Consider the following 18,484-nt stretch of genomic DNA (forward strand, 5'->3'; position numbering starts at 1 on the left):
GGCTCACTAAGCATGTTTAAGATGCGTAGCGATATCAGCATGTATACTTCTCAATGGATATTGTTGCAATCACTTGTTGCGTTTTTTGTGTCTTGCGGTTGTTCCAGTGAAGACGCTGAAGCGCATCCGAACTTCCTCTATGCCCCTTCCTTCTCCACAAGCCGACTCTTGTCCGCGACAGTTTATTCACGACCTGGTGTTCCTTATACATCGCCACAACACCATCCCAATGCCTTAGGTTTGGGTCTACAAACGCATCAGCGCCACATGCCCTCGAAGTCCCTCGCTCCTCCACTACCAACCCCCTCCTGTCCACGCGCTTGCCCCTCATCTAGATGGTCGGTCCCACCGCTCTCCAGGCCAGCACCAAACATCTGGAAGCTCCAAAGCAAGGTCTGGAAGAGTATGATCTCCTTTTGCTGCTCTAGCAGCTTCGCAATGACCTCCTGTATCTCTATAGAATTAGTCCTAGTTGCTGCTGCGTACTGTGTCTCGAATGCGGTGTAGGCTATGACGTAGGCGTTGTTTTGTGCGATGTAGAGGTCTGTGAGCATGGTTTGGTGGGCGCGGAGGGTGGTGAGGAGGGTGGAGGTGGGTTTGGCTTCTAGAAGTAAGGGTGGTGCGAGTGTGATTGGGTAAGAAGCTGTGGGCGCTGGTATGCTATGTTGGGGGTCGGACATTGTGGTGGCTGTGGTGGTGATGGTGATTTTGAGATCTGGGATTAGCTTTGAAGCTGCAGGAATATCTGAAGGGTGGCGAAAGTAGGCGATGTCACGGCTGTGATCTGCGCGAAATCGAGAATCGGAGTGAAATGGTGGGATATGCAAAATGATCTTCATTGCCTGGCCAGAAGGGTTTAGGTAGGCGTGATGTATGTACTAGCAACAAAATGAATGCCGGGCTGCAGGCTTACAATGATCTCAGTGAGATCTCTCAGTGCCTTCGTACCAGGATAGAACGACGAGATAGCTTCATGTTGGGCTCATATTGGTCGATGCTCTGGGATTTCTCGGTGGTAGAGTGTCCGTCTCTGAGGGGCTATCGAATTCCCTCCTTGGTGGTAACCAATCTAGGCTTGTCTTGTTGTCTGCCGCGAAATCTTCTTCGCTGCTCCGTGTAACATTCCATTGCGTATCCCGCCTAGTATTCCTATCCCTGCTACTGCCAGTGGTAACGGCATCCATCTTGATCCTGCCTGCGTTATTCTGGTCTGCTTCAGATCCACTCGGGCTGTGCCGAACGTATCCGTTCGTATCGTATGATATGCTAGACGTGTGGGCACGGCGAAAGAACACAGCAAACGCAGGGCAGCAACCAATACAGATAGCTACAGATGACTCGATGAGCGTCCAGAACGCTAGCCAGGTCGGACTGGGCGCTGTGCTTTCTCCGGACTTTCTGCCGACCTGTATAACGCGTAGAGTGGCGAAGGTGATGCAAACGAAGCCAGATGCGAAGAGTGCGATGATAGCGATCTTCTGCGCGCGTACCATTTGAAGGTTCCAGACAAGTCGGATTGGTAGAAACATGACTGGCAGCATTAATACCAACATTTTTAGTAGGAAGGACCTATCACATACTCATGAGGTCTGATAGGATATCAACAGCGTAGGACATGTACAGGCTAACAAGCTGGGCATGTATGTTTCGGGGGGTATTTGGGCAGTCTCCTCTGACTATCAAGGCGGTAAAATCGGTACAAGAAGTAAGATAAGAAGCGATACAGCCGAGAACAGACTACATCGGAGATTTTAGTGTGGTTAAAGAGCATGCGATAACATAGACTTACAACGATACAAAACGTGAATACTGCCCACCAAAGTCTTGTCCATACACGCGGAAGGCCCTCTAGTAATTTTTTGTACAGTGCCAACAGAGACAGCTTGACCGACCATAGCGTTAACCAAAACAGCACAGTGGTAACGAACACGATCCGAACGTTGAGGACGAAGTCGGACTGGAACGTTGGCCAAGGTTCAAGTGATCCTACCAGAACCTTTGAAATGTCGAAGATCGTAGAAATATTAACAAGGTAGCATATCGACAAGGCGAGGAACAATGCAAAAGCCAGGTATATGAGATAGTCTTGCAACTCCATAGCTTTGCGTCTCCACACCTGCACGCCTATACGTACGAGCATGATGGCTGAAGGTAAAACCACCATGGCGTAAGAGGCCCGAAAGAACTCGGCCTCTGAGATGATCTCTTTGTACTGGGCAGACATGGCTCGGTGTCTCACATCGGACTGGATCGGCCGCTGACTGGCCTCAGGTGTGTAGAAGGGAATGCGCAATGAGGGTAGAAGAATGTAGTCACAACAGTAAACATCGTCCTTTTCTCTTTCTGCCTAAACAGCACATATCAATCCACAAGGTGATCAATAATCGTATTCTCAAAGAGCGGCCAGCCGCAGCATAAATCTGGAAAAGCAGGTCCCCATACAGTGCGGCACAGTACATCCGTGGTGCCCTCACTGGATGAGGCGCAACAGGGGTCGGACACGGCCCGGCGTGGGACGCGAATTAGGTTGATTCCTCTCGGGTTGGGGCCAAATCCTTGAGGCTCGGTTAGCAGATGGTCAATCTAGAATTGAATCCTACGGTGGCGATATCTAGGTGTGGACATAGCAGCCGTCCAAGAGCTTCGGCCCCGGCCGTCGCGAGCGAAAACTTAGTCTTGTTCGTATATGTAGAGCGTTCCAAGTCAAGCTAGATGATGGTTCTGAACGGGCGGCGTTCTGGCATCCCAACAATATGTAACGGGGTGATGTGAGTCATGCTGCAATGCGTCTCGCATCGTGCTATGAGAGCGGCGAAGCTTAAACGCCACTTCGGATGTTCTGGCGGATGCAGGAACGTTAGTGCCGCTAGGTAAAACAAGGGGTTGTGCCGCACGGGCTAGGGCTTATCTAGGCGGCGGTGGCATTGGCGGAGACACCCGCCCAACTTCACGAGCTAGCAGCCCACATATTATTTAGCCACCTCTTCCATCAGCACAAGCATACGCGTCTTCCCACGACTGTCGTCGCCAAACATGTATACCCAAGTTCTTCTCAATACTGAGTCATTTGCACATTCACCGGTCCGAGCAGACATGACTCTCCACAAACTCATCTTCACCTGCGGGCGTCTTTTGAACGGGTGTCATGATGCGAAGGATGCTGCCGTGTGCAGTGGGGTCATGCAGACCGGGGGAAGAGAACTATATGCATGTAACGTGAGCGTTGGCATGGATCTCGGTAATACCGCCTCTTCGTCATTTAAGGTCAGACACAGAAGCGCGATGTACGAAGTCAGTATATGTCTCACACGCAGTCCGTACATCGCAGATTTTACTCAAGCAGGAACGAAGACCATGACCGCCAGACTTTTGGACCCGATTGATAAGCGTCCCAAACTACGGACGCATAGAAAAGCACTCCCATGGGAATATCTAAGAGATGGTGTTTAGTTCATCTAAACCTGCATGTTGAGATCTTCAGTGGACTAGAAACAGACAGGGGTTCAGCTGACTCATCCCGAGGTCTTCGATGTACACATGTGCACTGCATGCCAGCTTACCCTTTCTAAGACTGAAGGCATATACAAGGATAAAAACGCCAATAAGCCCGTCGATGTCGGGCCACAACATCCCCCGCTGCGCCCGGCAAATTGGTATCACCGAGCATTCGCACCTAAGGTTGGAGTGATAAAAGGATCTCGTTCCCTAGTACTGGGTCGCAACCACCGTCATTATAGATTCCTTACTGTAAATACACAGCGTTCTTCCTGCGCCCAGCAATTTCGTCTCACATTCGGGCAATTCTTTTGGTAAAACCTGTTTGTAGATTGACCCTGCTTTTCCGATCGAAAGGATGAAGTACGCCGTCTCATCTGCTGCCTTGGTGGCAGGCGTTGTATCCCAAGCTACTTTCGAACCCGCAGACTTCAATGTAACTGAGGCATTGCTCAAAAATGGTGTTAAAGTCTCTGCTTTACCTGAGCTTGCACCTTTAGCAGAGAGATCTTTATTGGATGGCTGTTCTATCGTCGTAAGTACTGATTAACGAGCATGCAAAATTCGGAAATACTAACATGTCGTCAGTGTAACTCGTTGAAGTTGATCTTTGGTGACAATCAAGTCGAGACACGGTCTGAAGCCGCATACGATGCGTTCATCGGCGATTACTGGGCCGGCCAACAAAGAGACATCTCTCCACAATGTGTCTTCAAACCCGAGAAAGCCTTAGATGTCTCAACTTCCATCCTTCTCTCACGTCTTACACAATGCCCTTTCGCCGCTAAGAGTGGAGGCCACTCAGCAGTACCCGGCGGGTCGAACATTGAGGGTGGTATCACGATCAGTTTCGAGAAGATGAACAAGACAACATCATCTTCTGACAAGAAGAGCGCTACGTTCGAGCCTGGCCAAACATGGTACGACGTGTACACAAAGCTTGAGAAAGATGAAGTTGCCATCATCGGTGGTCGAGTAAGTAGGACTCTGTGAGAATAGAGAGGCGTGTCACTGATGATTGCTTAGGTTGCTAGTGTCGGTGTGGGTGGGCTAACTCTAGGCGGAGGTAAGAACCAAGATGTCACAACACTACCGATTAACATGCGCTGAACCAATCTTCAGGCATCTCATACTTCTCAAGCGAATACGGCTTGGCATGCGACAACGTCATCTCGTATGAGCTGGTCACCGCTTCTGGACTTATCATCAACGTCAGCAAGGACTCGTTTCCAGACCTCTACTGGGCTCTCCGAGGGGGTGGCAACAACTTCGGTATTGTCACCAAGTTCAACGTCAATGCTATCCCCAGAGCGCCAACCATGTGGGGTGGTATGCGAGCATATTACGGAAACCAATCCGAGACTCTCATCAAGGCGTACTACAATCTCGGCATGAACGGAAAGAACGACGGAAAGGCACATCAGATCTTGTCGTTCGGTTATGGAGCTGAAGTCGGGGAGATCGCTCAGGTCGAGCTGGAATACTCAGACCCTATCACTGACGCACCAGTCCTTGCCGAGTACAATAGCATCAAGGGAGCGATCTCGGACAAAGCTGGTATCAATAGCCTCGCAAACCTTACCGCGAACCTAGCGGCCCCAGGTGCAGCTTCTCGACAGGCTTTCTGGACCTGGACGACTAAGCTTGACCTGGAAATGGCCACTCTGGCTAAAGACACCTTCTATGAGGAGCTTGACAGTATCCTCGACGTACCCGGTCTTCTTGGAGCTGTTTCGCTCCAGGTGCTAACCGATCCTATCATTGAGAAAAGTGCCACCAATGGAGGTAATGCGCTTGGGCTCGACCCTAAGGACGGCCCTCTCATGCTAGCTCTTGTCTCGATGAGTTGGGCCAACAGCGCGGACGATGACAAAATGAACAAGTTCCACGCACGCATCAAGGACCGCTGTGTGGCGGCAGCCAAGGCGAAGGGCAAGGCGAACGAATATCTGTACATGAACTACGCCAGTCCGTGGCAGGATCCTGTTGCTGGATACGGTCCCGCGAATAAGGCCAGATTGCAGGCCATTTCCAAGAAATATGATCCTACCGGTGTGTTTGAGATTCTCCAACCGGGCTACTTCAAGCTCAACGGCCCACCGCGGAATGATTTGTAGAGGATTCAATTTTGCACATCTGGCACATGGTAGCCACAGTCAAACAATTCATGCTGTTCATATGATCTATTTCTCTCTCTTCTGGCGCTGCTGTGATAAAAAAGCCTCTGCTTCCGTGCTCACTTCTTATCTTTTGTCTCGGTGGTATCACTGCCGATAGACACACGTTAGCGATTATCTCCAGTTGACTGGAGGTAATCAGTCAAAAAGAAGTTCAATTGGCGTCATGAACGACGGTTGAATGGTGGTTGCTAAAGTGACAAGGACGTCAGTACAAAGAAGTGAAAGTGGCTTCACGTGACATCCCTCCGACCAAGATATTATCGGCCTGTATCGTGCTGGAGGCTGTCTAAAGGGTACTATACATCTTCCAATAGCTCATACTAAGGAACCGCAGCAGCTTCGGCGCGGTGACAACATCAGATGGTCTTCAGAAGCGGTGTGCAGCCGCTCAGTGAGCGCCCGCAAACGCGCAAGGACGCGAAACTTTGCTGGACCCTTTTTTTTTCTCGCGACGATATCCCACACCTTTTCAATTCGAAACTATCAGCACGAACAATCTCGACATCACAAAGCTTTTCGTTCGCCCGTTACCTGCGTCTTCCCGATCACATCCTCACAATCGTGCCCACTGCCGCCGTCCAATCAGTCAGTACATCAACAAGCCACCCCCAAAGCTGTCACCGCCAATTGCAGCTCCCAAGACAACATGGCACCTCGTTCGCGCCTGCCTTCGCGCGATCCCCTCCTCCAAGACGAGAGCGACAGGCTCGTCTACGCGAGCAAGCGCGCCGTGGACAGACAGAACTCCGAGATCTTCAAGCTGGATGACCAGTACGAAGAGCTTCTTGATCAGGCTGAAAATTCTCGACATGAGCAAGAGAAGCTCATCGAAGCCTACCATGGCGCCGACAGCAAAGTGACCAGACTGGATGGTCAGAACAAGAGGCTGAGGACGCAGCTCGAGCTCGTGGGGACGGAGAACGACGAGCTGAAAGCTCACAACAGCGATCTCGCCCGGCGCCTGGCGGAGAGCGAGCGAGAAGTCGCTCGTTTCAAGTCTGCTGAGAAAGAGAAGAAGCGCAAGCGCGAGGACTTGCCGTCGCCGTTTGAGGAGGGTCCAGATGCGGACAAGAGCGCATCCAAGACAGAAGAGAGTTCTCAGGCCAAGGTCCATGGGGACTTGGTCCTTGGCAGGCCGAAGCCACAAGAGATGGCTGCTGCGGTGGAGGACGTGAAGCGGGCTCACAAGAGACCCAGGCGACGACGTCACCGCGATGATACAAGGTATGTCAACATATATCATATTGTCGTCTTCAACTAACATTCGTGATAGTAGGTCTACCGTCAAGGCTGCTGTCGAGGTGGAGGCGGATGTGGTGGAGAAGATGGATGCGTAGATACGGGAGACGCTCGAGGAGGGTGGTAGGATACTGCGTGGTGTATACATGGATGTGTAGGATAGATAGATAGTCACGTCAATAGTACTGAGTACCTCCCCACCGCTCCATAGTATCTTGAATCCTGCGGTGTTGCAGCCATGTGGACCCCAGACTTATGCTAATATCTCACTTGTTGAACGAGAACTCTTCCTCAATTCCATGCAACAAGGCCTGGAGATCAATGAAAAGAAAGTGTTGGGCGCGAGACACCCGGTTCACCAGATTCACACCAAAGGTTGCGACCTGACACTCGCACGATTACGACCATGAGGCAACTAGAGCCTCGAATGGCCGACCTCGCGTGTTACTCACGGGCAGCCGGAGCTGCGAGCGTGATGTAAATCCCATGCAGATGCGAGTATCATCCCATAGAATGGGTATGTACTCTGAGCGAACGATACCCACCGAGGTAGGTATGTTCAACGAACGAGAGTCAAGGACAAGAGAAGATGCAGTGCTTGCAAGCGCCGCTCCAATAACAGACCTCCAGGGCTGCTAGACTGGCCTGTTATAATCTCAACTTGGAGCCTTGCTGGTTGAAGTTCTTGCTGGGACCTCGCCGCACCCGAAGGCGACGTAACAGCTGCGCCTAAAGAAGAAGAAGAGGAATTGGGCGGGAAGTCGAGTATATATGTGCGACGAGAGGACGCTAGTTAGCGAGCACGTGAGCTGTTTTTTCATCGCCTGGTCGTCAGTCTGGCGGCGTAGACGCACTGTTTGTGTGACCAATAAGTGGAGAAAGTGAAGGTGAGAAGCCGCTAGTGACGAAAGCAAGAGATCTCTAGGCAACCATTGAATCAGATACTACCGCTCAAACACCTCCGTCGAATGAGACACTTCCTTTCTTTGTCACTTCACTACCTACGCGTCCAATCAATATCATACAAGATGCCCGTCAACAACAGTTCCACCCAGACAGACGACGTCACCGCTCGCGCCGACGCGACTGGCGACAGCGACTCACCCATCGACCGTAGCTCGCGGATCAATGAGCTCAAGGCGACTCAGACGTCACTCGTGGAGCTGATGTTCGATTTGGTCAAAGATAAGGCAGAAAGCGTCGGCAAGGATGAATACCTGACGCAGATGGAGAAGCGGCTGGAAGAGTTGGAGGAGACCATTCGGCAGCAGCGCGAATGTCTAGACGAGTCGGAGCGCGAGTGTCAGGAACTGGCTTTTGCAGCGAAGATGTACAAAGTGAAGAGCGAATTGTACGATCGCGGGTAGGTCCTTCCATGAATCTTTGAGAGGCCGAGGCTAATACATTACCATCAGTGCTACTCAAGAGACCACCATATCTACGCAGGACGGCTCCGAGCCTGGCTTCCCTGAATGTCCCAAGCGAAGCTTGGATGAGATGCAGTAAGTCCACCTGAACACGTGATCGAGCTCCACTGACATGTACAGATCCGAGAGTGAAAGCCAGCCAGCACCCGCCGCCAAGCGAGTCAAGGTAGCCAAGGAGCGTGTCATCGTGTGCATTTTCTGCTTCCGGAACGGCATGCGGTGTGACTCTGGGGAGCCATGTCAGAGCTGCCTGAAGAATCGTAGCAAGTGCCAGCGTGCGAAGTGTGCCAACTACAAGGCTGGCAAATGTTCCGTCCCAACTTGTACCAGGGTACATGAAGATGACGAGCGGAAGTACAAGAGGACCGTGAACGCAGGTCATGTGGGCAGGAAGGATACGGGTGGTACGTCCAAGGGCGGTCAAGGTGGCGATGAAGGAGGGAAGCCTCCAAAGCGCAAGGGCGGTGGTGCGTCAGGTGTACTAGTAAAGGGTTTCTGAGAAGGCATGAGGGAGCGTGGAGGTCGTCAGCTCGACCGCGAAGATAGAAGACACCATCCCTAAACCAATGTAGCCACAAACATCATCGTAGAGAACTAGGTTTGAGGATATAAAAGTACCCGAAGGGCAGCACACCTCACCATATCATAACTTCGGAAGCCTCATAATACAAAGTAGCCATAATAAGAATCTCATCAACCCAGCATACTCCTCTTCCTCCCCCTCAATCTAACCCCTTCTAACCTCTTTAGGACACCCCTAGCCCCCTTCCCACACTCCCCATACGCCTTGAGCACTTCCTGGAACAGCGGTTCCGCGGCGGGATGTGTTGCCGAGAACGCTCTTTCAAGTACGTACAGATCAACAGCCTTGTCCTCGTCTTGTATGCTAGCAGTCGTGAGACCGAAGTCGATGAGGAAGATGTCGCCAGCTAGCGAGTTGGTGTTGGACTCTTGCGGAGGGTCTGCAGGAGGAAGGTCTGGGGGTTCTTCGCCGTTCATGGCTGCTTCCCGGAGCGTGCTCGTTGTCTGTTTTCCGCGTGGTATTCGTCGTTGTGGTTGTTGTGCTGGAGTGTCTGGCGACTTTGGTGTTCGTAACATGATGTTGCTTGTTGTGAGATCTCCGTGACATACTCCCAGTTCGTGCAGCTTGCCTACTTCCCGTCCGACTCTTCGCATTAGGTCTAGTATCTCTTCTTGTCCTTCCTGTGCTTCTGCATTGCCACTCGCAGCTGCATCTCCCCCTCCAGTCTCCGAGTCTTTCTTCTCTTTTTCTCTCTGCGTGACTTGATGTGCCCACCCGTCCAACACTTTCCTAACAGTCCTGCCATCCACATACTCCAGCACCAACCATCCCGCATCCCAGTCCGCGCCAATCACCCCCGGTACATTAACGCCATCCCGCTTGACTCTTATAAGACTTCGTGCCTCGGCTAGTAACCTCTGCTTTGTAAGGCGCTTGTCTAGGGTGGGATGTCTGTATGGCTTTGGTGGCCGGTATTTGACGACGACGGGCGTATGGGGGGTGAGGAAAGTGGTCTTGTATACAAGGGCCTCAGCGCCTTGTGTTATAATTTCGAGCGCATCCTGAGAGAAAGGCGCGGGGAGCGTGTGGAGGGGACGCGACGTTTCGGGCGGTGGTGGGGGTTCGATTGGAGGGACGACAGGCGGCTCGGCCATTGCGATGCGGTTTGTATTGATGGGCGTGGCTTGCTGCGAGTTGTTGGTTGTGTATGGATCAGAGGTGACGTATTGAATATGCAGCGCGTGAGTAATTTCGGGATGTGTGGTGTCGAGTGTAGATGTTTTGGTGTTGACATTTGAAGCTTCGCAGTTGCCCCGCGATGCGACACCAGCCTTCAGCCCTGTCACGCTTATCGATTCTTTAGCTTCAACACCACGCGAGCATCTTGTCGATCACCGTGCAACGGCCATGGCCACACTACAGTACCGAAATTAGCTTTTACCTTGACCGAGTCGCCGTTGAGAACAGGTGGAGATTACTTCTCCGGATTTGCATTCATTTCGTGAGATTGCGAGCTGTGTCACGGACATACAAGGGTTGCTGCTAGCCAGTGCCTGACTTTCTGGGGAAAGTAGCCCTTGAGTCAAATCCCAGGCGTCATCTCACAATTGCATAGCGTGCGTTTTGAAAGCGAGTGTGATTGCATTTAGGTATCTCATCCTACATGATCCACTCTTCCTTGTGCATCGCCTTGTTGCGGCGGTAGCGAATGGATTTGGTCAAAAGCACAATATCTTCCAACAAACAATGGTAACACAGAACTGAAGCCCCAAGAAGGCAGTGAGCTCCAGCCACAGGCCATTGAGCTCACGTCCATAAAGCATATCCCAAGTCGCCCGCCCAAATCGCCGGGCCAAAAACCGTAGAGCGTTCCCGCCATGCTCATTAAAAGCAGTTCGCATAAGAGTCTGGGGAAACAAGAAGAAGGGGTGGAAAAGGAGATCTTCCCAATGGGCAAGAGACGAATGGTAATCGTGATATTCGAAAGATGGCAAAAGTGACCTTGGTCAAGTGCAGCAAACAAATGAACTAACAAACAAGGAAAGGTTCGTAATGGGCCGTAACAAGAGGCGTCCGGAGAGCGCCACAGTAATATGCACAGGGGAAGAAACTCCCAGTTTTTCTTTCCAATCCGTGGTTGATAGCTTAGAACACGGTGCTCTTGCGCTTCTCAGCGCTGGTAAGAACAAGCTTGGGCATGCGGCGTTGGCCAATCTCCTCGGGACGGATGTCGACCAGGCCGCCTCCAACGGAAGCACCGTCATCGCTGCTGACACTGTTGGCGGTGTAGGAGCGGTTGATGGAGTTGTCGCGAGACCGCTCCTTGGACGCCTTGCGCTCTGAGCCAATGGCGCCGTTGGCAACAGCGCGGAGGCTGCCGATGCTGGGCCTGCCCGAGAGGCTGCCACTTCCTCCGCTGCGAACACTGTCGGAGTCGTTGTCGGACGAAGGGAAGTGGTCGCTGTCTGGCGAGGCGCTTCCGCTGCCGGTACGGTGAGCGCGGCGGCCGATTCCAGCTCGCACAAGGTTGCCCACGGCCTGGCGGCGTTGACGAGTAGCAAAGTTCTTGCTGCCCTCATGCTTGGTAGTGGGACGCTCCTTGAGTTCCTCGATGGAAGGAGGGTTGCGAGGCTGACGCACTGGGTGCTCTCCAGCGCGTGCTTGACCAGGGCCGAATGTGCCAGTCATCGGGGTGGCAGGGAAGCCGACCGGGCGGGTGAAGGCAGAGCGAGGACCCTCCTCGGCCTTGCCATCAACAGCAAGAGAAGACAGGTTCTTCTTGTGGCCGCGACGGAAAGCGTTGGCAGATGGCGGTGGGAGCGGGACCACATCCTGGGGTGGGGTGTTGGACTTCTTCGGCGGCGAAGTGCTGCGCGAACCCCAAGGGCTGGGGTTGCTCTCGTTGGGAGGAGAGACGTGGAGCACTGGGGTATCAACCTTGGGCGGCGAAGTCGCGAAGCGGGGAGTTGGCGGCGGCGGAGAGTGCGACAGACCCGACATGCCATTCTGAGCCTGCATGTCGCCGTTGTCCTGCTGGTAGCTCGGGTCAACGACGTACTGGTACTGGCCAGTCATCTGGTTGAAGACAAGGTAGACACCAGGCTGGTTGGTCTCCTGGATGGCAGCGGTGTTTCCAAACTGCTGACCGTAGGCGTTCATCTGAGGGGTGTATGGCGTGTTGGGGTACTGCTGTCCACCGCTCATGTTCATGTTGCCGAACTGCTGGGTCGTCAGAGCAAGGAGTTGCTGCTGGAGCTGCTGCTGCCTCTGGGCGAGGTAGAGCTCGGTAGCCAGGAGCTGAGCCGCAACGTTGGGGTCCATCTCGCCGTCATCGAACTCGAATTGGGGAGGGGCCAGGACCTGGTTGTAGAAGTCGGGCTGCTGCTGTTGCTGCTGGTACTGGTTGACACCGCTGAAGCCAGAGCCGATGGCAGTCTGGGGACCACCCTGGTTGGTTCGGTTGAACTGCCTGGAGTTGTTGGCGTTGTTGGTACCAATGTTGTGCTGGCGCTGCGAGTAGGGAGCCGAAGCAGGGGGCTGCGCAGACGTGGGAGTCTTGGGCGCAGTGCGGAGGCCAGCCAGGAGGTGGGAGCGGCTGGTGCGAGGAGTCGCAACCGAGTCCTCCGCGATGGAGGCAACCTTGGGCGGCGAGGCAACGCTGAGACGCTTAAGCTGAGCGCCCTTACCGCGAGAGGCAAAGCTTGAGGTGGGACCGCCAAAGCCACCCTGGGATTGGAAGTTGTTGTAGGTCATCTGAGCAAGACCGCCAGCGTCCATGCTCATTGTGGTGGTCTAAGAAGAGTTGCGAACAAAGAGTAAGGTGCAACAAGGAGTATGCTAGGCGCACACGGGGAAAGATACAGAATCGAAGAAGGCCGGAAGAGGGAGTGTTGGCAAGACGGAAACCGAGCGTGCACCGACGAGACGTCTGCTGTGAGGCAGGGTGCGAATTGGCTGGCGATTATGGGATTAAGGATCGTACAGATCGGGATTGTAAGGTAGAGTTGATATCGAAAACCGGCCGATGGGCAATGTAGTTGGAGCTATTAACAAGTTCTTCGGGCGCCGTGTCGTTTGATGTGCGGTCAGAAGGATCGAGTGGTGACGGCAGCAGGCGCGGTCTGGCAGCAGCGAAGATATTTATGAAGGGGAATAGACGAACAGGCAGCGACGGGATCACGGGCAGACAAGCTGGTGGTTGATGCGTCGGCTGGCGAGCTCTTCTTCTCTCGGGGGAGCGACGGGACTGGCGCGCTCGCACAATCTCAGATTAGGCGGGGGGTAAGCTGGTCCAACTGGGGGAGCAGGTAGAAGATGCAGAAGCGGCACTTGTTGTCGAAGAGAGCGAAGGGAGAGAGGTAGAGAGGAAAGGGCGAGATGGAGGGGCCAGGAGAGAAAAGTGACGAGCAGCGGAGGAGCAGCGAGCCATGGACGAATGCGAGCGCTATAAGTGACGGGGGACCTGTGGCAGCGACAGCGACCCTGCATCGAGCCTAGCGCTGGCAGGCCCCCTGGCCGCGCTGGACGCACGCTTGAAACGCTGGGCCTGATGCGTAATGACTGCGCTTGGGCCGTTCCTGCGTGCGAAGGCCCTCGTGTGCGAGCTGGAGCACCTCGCTTTGATGCCGTGACGGTGCATTGCGCGAAGTTGAGTGCTGCTACTGTACACAAAGCGTTCGCTGCGCTCGCGGGTTTCAGGCGCTGGGCGTCATTTGCGGGATGCTCGCTCCTGCCGCACCGGGCGAGGGCCCTGAGCGCTCCTGCCCGACGCCACGACCGTACCTTCCTCGCGGCGCACCCAGCAAGGGCAAGAGCGACTGGCAAACAGAACCACCGAAACAGCGTCTCTCATTGCTCGAGCCCCAAGCCCACGAGCACACCGCAAGACGTGATCCACTGCATCGATAGCGTCTATCTACGCCATCTCGGCCAGTCGTTCGTAGCGTCCGAGTAGTTACCAACGGCGGCTATGCGCCTGCGCGCTGCTACTGGCCAGTCCCATCGCGGCCACCGCAGCCCTTCAGCCACGCACACTCGCTCTAAATATACCCACCACCACCTGTTCACCAGCTCCAGCGACTCCTCTGCAAAGGCATTGGTGTGCGGCCGTCTCTTCTCCGCAACGATGGACAGCGTGGCATGCGCATGAATGGATCCAAGCCCGGCACACTCCATCTCAAATCACTCACCTGTCTGTCAGCAGTCAGCTTCCAAATGTCCGCATCTCCCACGCGCAATCTGCAATGCATGTCGTGCGGGAGGAGCATGCTTGTTGGCGTGTGCCGACCCCGGACCTGGCTGCTGTCACGCTCCCACTGCAGATCCAGCGAGATGCTCGGTGCCTTGGGGCGGCCTCGCAATCGAGTCCCTTTTTTCCACCTTTTTTACACGCGTCGGCTTCCGCGGTCTTTCAATCGACTCGTGCCACTGCGCGTGCAGCCCCTTCTTCGCTGTCGCCTGCCGTTTCGTCCCGGGTCTACCCTGCTGTCTCGCTCTGAAACTGTCGCTCCGTCTCAACCACCGCAGCCCGTGCGTCGCTCCCTCATCTCGCTAGACTCTCCCTGCAGCAACGCCTGCCAAGCCAGACTTGAAAGCGTGAAACATGCTCTCGTTATCGTCACCTAGCGTTTGGGCCCCCGAAGCTGTGGGATGCGGAAGGCGCGCTGTCAGGGCGATGCTTGAACGCTGATCTCCATTCGCGTGTGGGGACGACGCCCCTTCGTATGGAGAAGTCTGAAGACAACTCACAGGTACGTATCATCGTCCAAGCAAGCTCACCAGTCGCGCCGCTACCGCCTGCTGTACATCGTTAGACTCGCTTGCCCTTCGCGAGACTATCGAATCTAGCACCGAGGCCATTCGGAGTGAACCCGGCTACCGGTATCGTATTGGCAGCCGTTCGGTCAGAGCCGCCGTCTTTAGCGGGCAGTATGACTGCTTACGTCCGAACCGGCCGATTGCCCTTCGAAAAGAACCTCATCAGAACGCTTTCGTTCTGGACCGGAAGCCAGCGGCAACGATTAGTGGGGCGCATGAGCCCGTTCGGGAGCGCAGAAAAAAGGCAGGAGTGAGGCGCAGGACTAGACACGACAAGGCAACACGAGTTTTATATGCCTCGAGGTTGGAAGGCTTGACATGTCCAACAGAACGGTGCATCGCAAAGTCAGCATCGTCACACGTCTTATCCAGACGAGTTCCCTCACCAGACAGACAGCTACTGCACCATCAGCACTTGAGCACGCGCTTGCGCAGCTCTGTTTCACGAACACGATCGTCGAGGCCGTTGGAAATAGTGTGCCTCTGGCGCCGCAAGGCTGCATGTTTCGAAATTTCCAAAGCTTCTCGCCCACACATCGCGTACACCTCCAATCTTTGCCTTGGCTCACCAGTGCGATGTCATCCTCCCACTGGATCGATGCTATTAGACATCGTCCATGGTATACATACTACTCTGGACCCTCCATTTCCTTCTCAGTACCACGGGGTGAGAGACAAAGCAGCTGAGAAAGTCAGCTCTATCACGTTGTCCGCGCTCAGCGCAGTCACGAGGTCGTAGACTGATGGGGTGTTCCAAAAGGTCTGGCCTCTTCCATGTGATGGTAAGGAGTGCGCATCAATATGAAAGAGTTGACATGTCGTCAGCGCAATACAGTGTAAGTTCTTCAGTTCATCTGTCGCTGACGGATAATTTGGAAAACCGACGCCGTTTGACTGATATTGTTCCCGTGCTATTTGGAACGTGTTAAACATGAAGAACGACGCTGTTGCTTGAATCCGCACAGCCAATCCTCCAGTCGCATCTAGGAATCATCCTGTCACTTCTACCAACCGTCCAGTCGCATCTAAGAGGTCTTTGCGAGACCCACTAGTAGTGTTTTCGCATGTTTGACACTTGGCATGAGACTCGGCACGAAACATCTGACACCACATGTTCATATAGCTCTTTTTAACCAGACTTTTCTCAAGCGTCGCGAACATCAGGCAAACTGTTTCGATCAGCGCCGTCGCCCGTTTTCCGATGTCTGCGGCAGCGTTAGTAACGGAGCGATGGAGACTCCTAGGCACGCGAGAGAGGAGTATATAGTCACCCTCGACGCTGCGCATCTTCTAATAACCAGATCTGCAGCGCATTTCCCATCTTCTACTACCTTTCTACTACCATCGATATCTTCTACAGCATCCTTCTTAATATTCACTAATACTCTTAATTGTCATCCTGACATTTCGACTTAATCCAAATCATCTCAGCCTAATCCAAATCATCATGCTTTTCTCGAACATCGCAATTGCGGCTTTGGCCCAGAGCTTGACTGCCTCCGCTGCTACCATGATGGTCACGGTCGCTGCCAACAATAAGTTCCAGTTTACGCCTAACTCTATTGTTGCCCAACCCGGTGACATGGTCGCTTTCAACTTTGTCAGCCAGGTACGCAACTGCTTCCATCACTTCACCACTACTCCAACAGATACTAACTCTATCCTCACAGAACCACAGTGTCGCCTCCTCCGACGCAAACAGCCCCTGCCAGCCCCAGGCGAACGCCATCTTTTCCGACTTCCAGCCCATCCCCGGCAACCCTAACGGCTCCCCAGGTGCAGGTGGCGCTGGCGGCGCTGGTGGTGCTGGCAATGCCGCTGGAGCTGCCGCTGCCGCTAACGGTAACGGTAAAGGCAACGGCCGCAACCGCAACAACAACCGCCAAGCTGGAAACACACCCATGTTCATGGTCCCCGTCGTCGACAACCAGCCCATGTACATCTACTGCTCGCAAGCCCAACATTGCCAACAGGGCATGGTCATGGTCATCAACCCGCCCAACGCTCAGGCCGTAACTCAGTACCAGAACCTCGCTGCTCAAGCAAACAACAACGTTTCTCCACAGGGTGGCATCAGCGGTGGACAGGTCGTCAACAACCTCGCTGGAACTACACCCAAGAGCGTCCTCGGTGGTACGGCTGGTGATGCGGCAACGGCAGCGAAGGCGGCTACAAACGGCAATGGCAAGGGCAAGGGTGGCGGTGCTGGTGCTGGTGGTCTTGCTGGATTCCTTGCGGGCCTTGGTAAGAACAACGTCGTCGTTGAGACCAGCTCCAAGAAACTCTTCGGCTTCCCCGGTGCTGGTGCTCTTGGTGGTGCTGGCGCTCTCGGTGGTGGTGGTGCGGCCGCGGCCCTCGCTGGAGGTGCTGGTGCTGGAGGTGCTGGCGCAGCCGCAGGTGGCGGCGGTGCTGGTGCCATTGCTAAGAGCGGTCTCAAGGGTTTCCTTAACGGACTTGCTCAGGGCGCCAACTAAGCATGCGCATAAATAGAATAGATATATTTGGTTGAGTAGGAGGTCGTGGGTATGGGGTTGGAGCTGTATGGTATAAGCACGACGATATCGATGGTAGTAAAAGAATGCTGGTCATTGAAATGTAAATAGTAGTAATATATACATATACCTTATGAAATTTATTGGAGTAGTTTCTATGCATCTCCATGAGCGCGTCGTGGGAAGTTGGGTTGGTAGCAGTGACGTCACACTCTTTTTCTCAACTAGCTATTGTTCAGCGACGCTCCTTCACCCACAAAGCACACAGCAGACGGAGTATGAGATACACATTTATAGCTTACCCGAAGCGTTTGGAAATCTACTACCTGATCGATACCGCCATACGTCGTCACTAACAGGACGCATGTCATCACTACCCAGGGCGCGCAGCAAAGTGAGAGTAAGTACACACTGCATCCAGAACAATAGCATGAAGCCGAAATATTCGCCGTTTCTTTGTCCAGCACAGCTTCACTTGCTATGTTCCTCGCGACGGTACAATGGTAAGCCACAACAATGGTAAGCAGGTAGACAGCTGGCAGCTCACTGTCCATGCGTCCACATATACCTTGATATCTACTTCTTCCAACCTCCTGACACGACTCCTACTCCTCTCACATTTTGCTTCCCGATTCCACATTGCAACAGAATCGACGTTCTACATACAAGCATCTCCTTCAAGCACTACCAACCACAACATCGACACCAAAGTCCACAACCCACACCCATCAAACACAACGACACGATGCTGGAAACCATCTCACAGCTGCTGCTGGCTCAGCTCACTATCTTCTACCTCTCCACCAAGACCATCATTCCCAGTTTCGACTTCCCAATTCTCAACATCTGCGTACTCGTCAACGACATCACACGGCCCCCATCTACGCTTCCATGCACCCAGGCCCGTTCTCAGCACAAGCCACACGGCGGCAGCAGCAGCAAGCAACGGACGCCAAAGACGAAGAAGTCAAGGTGCAACATTACGCCCACGATCAACGAGATGTCGTCTCCTGGTCTTCAGTGTGCGACTATGTAATCGGCCATGGGGAGAGAGGGGCTGGAGAGTGTTGAGCGCTGGTTCGCTGATATCTTGTCGCACATGGTAAGTTGAGTGCAAGCCTACTTATGTGTACCTTTTACTGATCTTGATGGCAGATTTGCAGCATTGAGCATCAATCAGCTTTTGATATCTGGAATACGTCAGCGGGGTGGCAATATGCGGGTTGTCACGTTTACATTATACGGAGGGTTGATAGAGTTCTTTGCGATTCTTCCATTCTTCTTTTCGACAGCACCGATGGTTTATGTCGA

At 53.6% G+C, this 18,484-nt stretch overlaps 8 protein-coding genes across 8 annotated transcripts; 5 read left to right on the forward strand and 3 right to left on the reverse strand.

Annotated features, from left to right (window-relative positions):
* Window positions 1-257: 257 nt before the first annotated feature.
* J4E79_005831 (uncharacterized protein) lies at window positions 258-680 on the reverse strand (the record flags this gene model as incomplete). The annotated part of the gene is made up of 1 exon (XM_049354709.1): window positions 258-680. One exon carries the CDS (start codon window positions 678-680, stop codon window positions 258-260), a length of 423 nt encoding a protein of 140 aa, XP_049210832.1.
* Window positions 681-3,853: 3,173 nt separating this feature from the next.
* On the forward strand, window positions 3,854-5,612 carry J4E79_005832 (uncharacterized protein; the record flags this gene model as incomplete). The annotated part of the gene is made up of 3 exons (XM_049354710.1): window positions 3,854-4,030; window positions 4,084-4,474; window positions 4,618-5,612. 3 exons carry the CDS (start codon window positions 3,854-3,856, stop codon window positions 5,610-5,612), a joined length of 1,563 nt encoding a protein of 520 aa, XP_049210833.1.
* Window positions 5,613-6,321: 709 nt separating this feature from the next.
* Window positions 6,322-7,012, forward strand: J4E79_005833 (uncharacterized protein; the record flags this gene model as incomplete). The annotated part of the gene is made up of 2 exons (XM_049354711.1): window positions 6,322-6,899; window positions 6,949-7,012. 2 exons carry the CDS (start codon window positions 6,322-6,324, stop codon window positions 7,010-7,012), a joined length of 642 nt encoding a protein of 213 aa, XP_049210834.1.
* A 930-nt stretch (window positions 7,013-7,942) lies between these two features.
* On the forward strand, window positions 7,943-8,840 carry J4E79_005834 (uncharacterized protein; the record flags this gene model as incomplete). The annotated part of the gene is made up of 3 exons (XM_049354712.1): window positions 7,943-8,277; window positions 8,330-8,416; window positions 8,462-8,840. 3 exons carry the CDS (start codon window positions 7,943-7,945, stop codon window positions 8,838-8,840), a joined length of 801 nt encoding a protein of 266 aa, XP_049210835.1.
* A 194-nt stretch (window positions 8,841-9,034) lies between these two features.
* On the reverse strand, window positions 9,035-10,018 carry J4E79_005835 (uncharacterized protein; the record flags this gene model as incomplete). Its single annotated transcript, XM_049354713.1, has 1 exon — window positions 9,035-10,018. The coding sequence occupies one exon, from the start codon at window positions 10,016-10,018 to the stop codon at window positions 9,035-9,037; it is 984 nt and encodes a 327-aa protein (XP_049210836.1).
* A 991-nt stretch (window positions 10,019-11,009) lies between these two features.
* J4E79_005836 (uncharacterized protein) lies at window positions 11,010-12,647 on the reverse strand (the record flags this gene model as incomplete). Its single annotated transcript, XM_049354714.1, has 1 exon — window positions 11,010-12,647. The coding sequence occupies one exon, from the start codon at window positions 12,645-12,647 to the stop codon at window positions 11,010-11,012; it is 1,638 nt and encodes a 545-aa protein (XP_049210837.1).
* Window positions 12,648-16,191: 3,544 nt separating this feature from the next.
* On the forward strand, window positions 16,192-17,155 carry J4E79_005837 (uncharacterized protein; the record flags this gene model as incomplete). Its single annotated transcript, XM_049354715.1, has 2 exons — window positions 16,192-16,290; window positions 16,352-17,155. 2 exons carry the CDS (start codon window positions 16,192-16,194, stop codon window positions 17,153-17,155), a joined length of 903 nt encoding a protein of 300 aa, XP_049210838.1.
* A 534-nt stretch (window positions 17,156-17,689) lies between these two features.
* Window positions 17,690-18,209, forward strand: J4E79_005838 (uncharacterized protein; the record flags this gene model as incomplete). Its single annotated transcript, XM_049354716.1, has 2 exons — window positions 17,690-17,692; window positions 17,940-18,209. The coding sequence occupies 2 exons, from the start codon at window positions 17,690-17,692 to the stop codon at window positions 18,207-18,209; spliced, it is 273 nt and encodes a 90-aa protein (XP_049210839.1).
* Between the last annotated feature and the right edge of the window lie 275 nt (window positions 18,210-18,484).

The sequence above is a fragment of the Alternaria viburni genome, assembly GCF_023758015.1.
Source record: "Alternaria viburni strain BMP 2772 chromosome Unknown scaffold_11, whole genome shotgun sequence".
Lineage (NCBI taxonomy): Eukaryota > Fungi > Ascomycota > Dothideomycetes > Pleosporales > Pleosporaceae > Alternaria > Alternaria viburni.